Raw genomic sequence first — 8,628 nt, forward strand, 5'->3', positions numbered from 1 at the left:
AACTGTCCCTTTATTTCTATTTCAGCATACATATTACACATGGTACTGCCTTAAGTTAACATTTGTTCAAGGTAGTGTTAGTAATTATAGATTTCTTTTTTTTTTTTAACACTGAGATCTGATTATACAACATTAATATTTATTTCTTCTGTTGAGTTGCTGTTTTTATTACTGTATCTGCACAATAGGAAACCTGCTATTAAGAGATAAAGTTCAGCAGCCACAAAACTAAGAATGGCGCTATGCAAACACAACACTGGCTGAAGTAGGTCTATACTTGCTTTATTTAGCTTTGGCTCCCTGCTGGCTCAACCTCAGCAAGGAGTTTGACATCATAACTTCTCCTGCCGTAAGAGTCGGGGCTTTGCTGTGAGATTAGAGGAAACCTGTGATGAGATGCTGATAGAGGTGGCATTGCTGACTTTATTTCCTACAGATGATCCCCAAAAATGAATAAAACCCAACCCTAAGCTCCATTAACCAGAGGACCCCCTACACCACTTCAAGGCTCCCCATGAACAGTATTCAGTTTTTTTTTGCCATTTCTTCTAGCCGCTCTTGTGAACTGCTATCCTATCCCAACTGGTTCTATCCCAGTGCTGGGTGGTCTTGGATGATGCAGAGAACAGTGTTGATGTGATAACATCAACACAGCCCTCTGCATTATTGCACTATGCTCAGAGGCCATGAAATCCTGCACTCACATTTTTTTATCAGTCTTCCAAGTAGCATCATTCAACCTAAAAGACTGAAGACATCTTGTGGTGAAGAAGAGGTACTGTAAGAGACAACTCTGGCTTTAAGATGAGCATTGCAGCCTGAGCTTTTTTTTGGGAGGGGGGGTTATTTCTTTACTTTTTATTTAATTTTTTGTTTTTTTTAAATCTCCAAGAGGACAATTATAGAAAAAAAAGTAGCCCAGAGTTGGACGTTATTGCAGGGATGTTTTAATGTTAAATAGAAATAATTACAAGTATTTTTAAATACAGTTAGTGGGCATACCTGATATACCTTGGTGTCAGCCTCCTGTAATCGACTGTAGAGCAGCACTCAAGCCGGGAGTGGGAGTGCCAACATCAGGAGCCAATCAGATGTATTGAATGCACATATTCTGACAGATGGGAAGAGCAGAGGGATGACTTTTCTTCACTGCCATGTCAGCAGGCTACAGTTGTGTGCTTAAAGGAACACTATGGGGTTAATGCTGTTCCCCATAGTTCTCCTTAGGGTAACGGGAGGACACAAACTAGCGTCCTCCCGTCACCCTAGGCTCAGTATACCGCGAGCTGCTGCTCGTGGTATACTAAGACGCCGCACCTGAAGCGGATCCCGACAATTATGTCTGGATCCGCCCAGCTGCGTGACTGACATCTGGCTCTCCCTATCTAGAGGCAGAGCCAGCTGTACCCACCACCTCCCCTGTCCGTTCCGCCAGTCAGCGCTGGAGGATCAGAGCGGGGAGGGGGGAATCCAGCCCCTCCCCTGTCAGGGCAGAGAGCCGTGACAGGATCGAGAGGTGAGCGAATGCCGGTATGTGTTCGCTCACCTCCCGATCTACTGAGCCGACCTGTGACAGTCTCATTGTCACAGGTCGGCTAGAACTATGAGGTGAGTGAAAAGCGCTGACCTCATTGTTCTCCTTTAACCAAGCAATTGAGGTCCTGCTGCATTGGAGTTCAAGTATTTTGAGGAACGGCTGGATCACTTGCGAAGCATACAAATCCTTTTGTGGGTGCCGTAATTATTTTTTCATACTTGCATTTAGCTTCTTTCTTTGAGTTGAGCATTAAATGCACAAGCTACAGGGATATTAATCTCACCTGATCTTTCTGTTTTATAAGGCCTGGAACAAGCATAGAGCCAGCAAAGTCTGCAAAATCCAAACTACCTGCATGCTTCTTCAAGATCAGTAACTCTTTATGTAGGATAACCAGGGTGGTCTCACAAATTAACTTGGCAATGGCAGCCTAAATATTTCTCTCAGCATGGGTTAACTGAAAGTTTCTTATTCTTATGAATTACAATGCAGAATCTACTAGGGAGGCAATGGCCCCATACTGTTGATCTCAACAGCCCCCAAAATATTGGTGTTCGCAGCCCTTTAATAGAATGTCCTTTGGAATACACAAAGGAGAACCAGGAGCCTTCAGCTCACAGCACAGTTCTGCAACATGTGTCTCTAACAATAAACTACAACTTGGCAGCCAGACTGCAGTGCAGCTTATTGTCTCAGCCCTGGCTTTGGGTTGGGGAAAGAGCTCTTTGCCCTGATCAATGACAACTGTAGAGATCCAGAGGGGAATGTATAGGTTTTTTTCAGGTCAATATATAAAAGATCAGTTTAAGTAATCAATCATATCACTGTTTTAAAAAAGCATTGCTTCTACATATAGCTAGTAATTATATACACTATGTACATATTGTACTCTACAGAATGTACATGAAGCAGCCATATTTTCTTATTGGCTTTCTTCTTTAACAAAGTGGGTAAGAACATTTTTCTTTTATTCTCCTTTGCTGAGATCTGTGAACAATCTATAAGTATGGGGAGCAATTAACAATTGCAAAATACAATTGACATTATGAGAAAAAAGGGGAAGAAAATATTACTAAACATTTGTTTTCACTATATTTATGTTTTACTTCCCTTTCATTAGTAACATTTTGAGTGCTCATTTATATAGCGGGATGATGATTTCACGGGGTGTTTACAACATCCCTCAACACCGACTGCAAAATATGTGACGGTAAAGTTCATTGCAGACAGTTTATCAGAAAAGCTCCACAATCAAGCAACATTTATATCATTCTCAGCTCAAAATGTATTCTGTTTCTAGCTGTTTCTGACCTAAAGTAATTCAAGTTTATTTCAAAGTTAATAGAACTTTATTTACTACTGCTTTGTGACTGGCAATGGAAGCTGCCTTCCTCAGTTATTCACTAATATAGATGGTTATAAAGTACAAGGAGTTATTTCTAGCATGGAAATAGTTGTCATAAGAGGATTTTTACATGTTTCAAGAGACAACTTAACCTTTGAATAAAGATTGGTGAGAGGCACTTAAACACCAACTCTTAATTTTGTTTTTATTTTGTGTTGGATTGAGCAGGGAAGGATTAGAGCCTCTATCAGACTTTAAATGTTGTCTGTGTGTCTGTTTAAAAGACTATTTTTTTTCCACAAAGCTGTAGATTCCATCATTGGGACATATTGAAATTCTTAACCAAAGGGGTTGCATTTACTTAAAGTGATATTAAAGCTTCTTTTTTTATTTTACTTTTCCATCTAGGAGGCCCACCTTCTTATGAATCTTCTTTTCTATTTCTTAAAAAAAGCTTCTATTCCTCGTTTTCTAGTGGGTCCCCGCATGCTCTCCCCCCTGCCCCCTGCATGGATGCCTCCATGCGCTGAGTGGCTGCTATGGAGGCACCCGTGCCTGTTCCCACAGTGGCTGCGTGCGTCCATAGACACACACAGCCCTGTGGCAGGCCACGCCCCTACTCTCCTCCCTAAAGGGTGATTGAAGGCAGAAGTAGCCTATGGCTCCTATGCCCTCAGTATCCTCCCCCCGCAACCAGAAGGTTCGGGGAACAGGAGGATCAATTTGCGGACTGGCGGCGGTGACAGCGCTGACATGTAAGTTGTGTGTGGGGGATGGGGAAAACAAAAAGGTACTTATCGTTTTTTAACTTAATGCGGAGAATGCATTAAGACAAAAAATGAGCAGACTTTAATACTACTTCAAGGCAGGGTTAGCGTTACAGGTAGGGTTAGTTGAAGGTTTAGTGTTAGTGTTATGGTTAGTGTTACTTGGAGGTTAGTATTAGGGTTGAAGGGAGGTTAAGCTGGAGAGTCATTATTATAACAGGGAGGGTTTGTGTTGGTTTTACAGTGGTGAGTTGCAGAGTTAATGTTAGGGTTATACAGAAAAATGGTTCCCTCAAACACAAGGAGATCCCAAATATAGAGCTGGATATTAAATAATATAACAATATAATATTAGTAAACGTTTATTTAGAAAAGTAGAAAAAAAACACACAATACGGACATTTAAAATTCTAAAAAGCAAAGCTACCATACAATGGCTCGATTAGAAACTGTAAATCTGTTGGCATATGTTCAGTGCCGACACAGACATCAATCACAGCCTGAGGAAAAGCCTTTAAGATCATACGGCCGTGCCAATGGGACGAGATAGTAGGAAACTCATTCCCAGGGTTAAATAGACTTGGCATCCGAGCCGCCGTAGCAGCTGTAGCTCTAAAGTGAATTCACCAGTATTAGCAAGTAACTGTGAATAAGTTCATTATGCCATTTAATCGCATTTGTTGTTAGCCATTTGGGAAGCTTAGATCACTCTACACCCTAACATGTTTCTCCCCAAAGAGGGGCGTAATGTTAGGGTTACAGGGTGGGTCAGTGGCGTAACAATCACCATAGCGACCCAGGCGCCTGCTATGGGGCCCGGGGCACAGTGGTGCCCAGCCAGATGCCGTGCAGCCACCTGGGTTGCTATGGCATCCTCTGCTGGTGGCTTTCACTGGCGGCTCTGAAGAATGCGCTGCTGTTCAGATCACTGACAGTAATCTGTGCAGCAGCGCGTTCCTCTACACAGAGTCAATGAGAGCCAGCAGCGGCAGTAAGGCAGGCTGGACCCGGCAGTGGAGGAGGAGGCGAGGCCCGTGGTCGGCAGCAGGGGAGGAGGCGGGGCCCGGCGACGGAGGAGGAAAAGGAGGCGTACTGGTAAGGAGTGCGACCAGCCCACCTGAGGGTGACCCTGCAGAGCCCACCATAGAGTTTATATGGTGGGCTCTGCAGGGTCACCCTCAAATGGGCTCTGCAAGTGGTATAACTAGAAATCACGGGGCCCCATACCAAATTTTGCTATGGGGCCCTGTGATTTCTAGTTACGCCCCTGGGGTAGGTAATTGGAGAATTGAACTAGAGGGAGGGCTAGCATTACGTTAAGGGTTAGTTTGGAAGGTTAGTGTTGGGGTAGCAGGAAGGGCTAGTGGTAGGTTTACAGGGGTTAGCTGAAGGGTTAGTGTTGGGGTTAAAGGGATGGTTTAGTGTTAGCTTTACCAGGGTTAGTTGGAGGATAGAGTTATCGTTACAGGGAAGGTTAGTTGAAGTGTTAGCGTTTCATTTTAAGGTTACTCTTGGGGTTTTAAGTAGGATTAGTTGCCAGGTTAGTTAGGGCTACAGGTAAGGTTACAGCATGATGGTAGCACACAAAGCATCTCCTCCAAAATGTATCTTTATTTCATACTGTAGAGCCCATAAAAGCAACACCGCCACATATTTGTGACCTGCTGGACCATAGTCATAACCTTACAGGTAAGATTAGTTGGAGTTTGAGTGTTAGGGCTATTGGGAGGGGTAGCACAAGGGTTATAGGTAGGGTTAGTTGTCAAGTTAGTGTTAGGTTTCCAGGTAGGCTTTTTTTTTTTCTTTTGATGTGGATGGAAGCATGTTCCTTGTCTCCTTTCAAAGCAATAATGCTTATAATGATAGTCCCTTTAACAGTGCAGGTTTGCAATGAAAATCCCCAGTTGATCTCCATACAGCTGCTTTCTATTCAGACGCGTCTCCATAGACCATATTGTTTCACATTCTTATAATTGTGTTTGTGTTTATACTTGGAAATGTGAATGCATCCAGCTGCTGATGGGCAGTAGCGGTGATTCTTTAGCACGTCGTATACTGAGGATGTTTGCATAGCTTGGCTGTGTTGTTGATTTCTTTTTATGAGTCTAAATACAGTTTTACTGCTTGATTTATTATCAGTGATGGGACCAAAGTTTACTTTTGAAAGGCTTTTTTTTATGTCTTAGTTGCTTATTTGAAAGCCACAAATATAGACTTGGACAAATCTTTAATTTCAGTGTTTTTTATGCTTTAGATTAGCCTATCCATATCTTTCTTGTTTTCTTCTCCTTTTTTTTTTCTTTTGCTTTTTTCTCTTCCTTTTCAGTTTTGTCTGTTATTTTGCTTTCTTTATCTTTTTGTACTACTATTTTATTAGGTCCTCCTCCAACCATCACAGAGGCCTCCTTCAGACTTGAGGCCTAGTGAAACACTTTCCACACTCAAGTATTCCCAGCCCCAGGCCTATCCTGGGGGCAGGCTGGATAGCACCCAGCCCTGACTGGACTCTGGGCTATTGCAGGCTGGACTGAGCACATGGCAATTCACTGGAGCATTTATACCCTATTCCAGCTTGCAACACTGGCTGTAAGAACCCCAGTGATTGGCTGATGGACTGCACACACACTCACAGTGCCCCTCATTGGCTGTCCCACACTGCAGCAGAGTCACACTGCACTCAGGCAGGTACAATCAATGCCAGAACACCTGGAATTAACCAGATAAATGCCAACTATAATTCAGCCAGACTGACTATAGCTCTGGCGATCAATACATTTCTAGTAGCCCCCTCACAAAACGTTTTGCAACAACATTTGCAACAGCATCACTGTGCTGCACATAACCTACGCAGAGAGCAGAGCTGTGGGAGAGGACCAATAGGCCCCACCCACTTCTTGCTGCCTGCAGAAATCTACAGGAGAAGGCAGATACAAGACCAGTTATCCAGCACAAGGAGAGAGAGCAGCAGTGACTGGTCTTTATTATAGAAAGCTCCAGCACAGAGGCAATGTCTTTTGCTGGGTAACTGTACAGGTCTGAAATAACTACAGAAAGCAGACCAAGATCCAAGAAAGAATACACTTGTATTTGCTCAATATTTATCTATCCTGGTTTATTTTAAAACGTAGCACATTTTCTCTTTTTTTCATCGTCATTTCTGTTGATTTCTCATTACAGGCATTGGATTTCACATCATAAGCCAAAATGACAGATCTCGTGACTCCAACCCCTGCAGAGATCCCTAAACACATACTGGACATTTGGGTCATCGTTCTCATTATTCTGGCCACTATCTTGGTGATGACATCAATGCTTCTCTTTCCGGCTGCAGCTGTCATCATGTACAGAGTACGGACTCATCCAATCCAAAACAGCCAATAGCAGCATGGAGGAGAACTGTAATTAACACCACAGAGGGGTTCAGTGTCATAATGTGGACAGGGTACATCAGTTGGATAAGGATGCGAAAAGACAATCAATCTGCAACAGGCCATGTAGCTTGTGCCACTTGCTGTATTTTACACATGGATGTGAATGTTTGAGTATCTACAGTGTTGTTCTACATCATGAAGAAACACCATGAAACAACAGAAAAACTGTTATATTCACATGAGTTTTCATACTTTATAGAATATATATATATATACAGGTGAAACTCGAATAATTAGAATATCGTGCAAAGTTCATTTATTTCACTAATGCAACTTATGCGGTGAAACTAATATATGAGATAGACTCATTACATGCAAAGCAAGATAATTCAAGCCGTGATTTGTCATAATTGTGATGATTATGGCTTACAGCTCATGAAAACCCCAAGAACCCCAAATCCACAACCTCAAAAAAGTAGATTATTACATGCAATCAATAAAACAAGGATTGTACATAGAACAATATCGGACCTCTGAAAAGTACAAGCATGCATATGTACTCAGTACTTGGTTTGGGCCCCTTTTGCAGCACTTACTGCAATTACTTTTGCACGATATTCTAATTATTCGAGTTTCACCTGTGCAATAGTGAACTAAGACAAAAATATTAAAATGATGGAGTAATAAAACTGCACATTTAATTGTCCTTATTTATCATTATGGCTGCTTCCTGGACTTATTCAGTCATGGAGAAAATAAAATACCATCAGTTTTTCTTCTGAAGGCGGAAATCCTCACAGTCAGTATTGCTTTTGATAGTTAAAAACAACATGGAGTGAGTTTTTTTTTTTTAACAGATGTCCCCATACAAAACTCATTGTATGTATACTCAATCGTGAGCATTTCATTGCCTATTTAGACAAGTTATGGTGAGACAGGCCAGAAGAAGCCACAAAGCCCTCCAAAGTACCAGTGTGAAGAGCCTTATTATAATGAAGGTATCTTCATGTCTCACTTCCATCACACATTCCCAAATTAATATTTAATTCCTTATTTTAGGACACCATGCAAATCATTCTTTATGCCTTTTGGACAATTATGCGCCCATAACCATTGACATATTGCACAGCCTAATATCATATTATAGAGCCATTTATTCTAAACTGCTCTGGATACACAGCCTTGCAAGGGGCATAAATAGATGGATTTTTATGGTCCCATCCATTGTCCTAAAATGAGAAATAAACCCCTTGTTTTGGGGATTTGTGAATGAAGTAGGACATGAAGATACCTTCTGCTTTAAAAAGGTTGAACTGTGCGTTGCCTATTCAGAAACAGGAGATACTGCTAATGTGTTTTTATAGCTAAACCTCTATGACACACAACACATTGGAGAGCGGATCAGCCATCATCACATTCATCTGGTATAAAGATTTATTATTAAAATAAATTAGCAGGAAAGCAATAGGTGGCTGCCATTGCTAACCTTTTTCTGAAATTGCTAGTTGACTGGCTTTCATGATTCACCGCTAGCTTAAAGCCTATCTCCAGGCAAACAAAAAATGTACCCTTGCAGAGGGGCTACCCCCACACTGTAAGGGTTATATG

At 41.9% G+C, this 8,628-nt stretch overlaps 1 protein-coding gene across 1 annotated transcript in view; it reads left to right on the plus strand.

The window, feature by feature from the left end:
- The window catches only part of SMIM3 (small integral membrane protein 3), a 28,467-nt gene extending 21,335 nt beyond the window's left edge, over window positions 1-7,132 (plus strand). Inside the window, exon 2 of the mRNA XM_018555583.1 lies at window positions 6,827-7,132. Coding sequence (XP_018411085.1) covers window positions 6,854-7,030 — 177 coding nt within the window. The 5' untranslated portion in view covers window positions 6,827-6,853 and the 3' untranslated portion in view covers window positions 7,031-7,132. The remainder of the gene's footprint in view (window positions 1-6,826) is intronic.
- The last annotated feature ends 1,496 nt before the right edge of the window (window positions 7,133-8,628 follow it).

Source organism: Nanorana parkeri, unplaced genomic scaffold, assembly GCF_000935625.1.
Source record: "Nanorana parkeri isolate BGI_ZX_2015 unplaced genomic scaffold, ASM93562v1 scaffold203, whole genome shotgun sequence".
Classification (NCBI taxonomy): Eukaryota; Metazoa; Chordata; class Amphibia; order Anura; family Dicroglossidae; genus Nanorana; species Nanorana parkeri.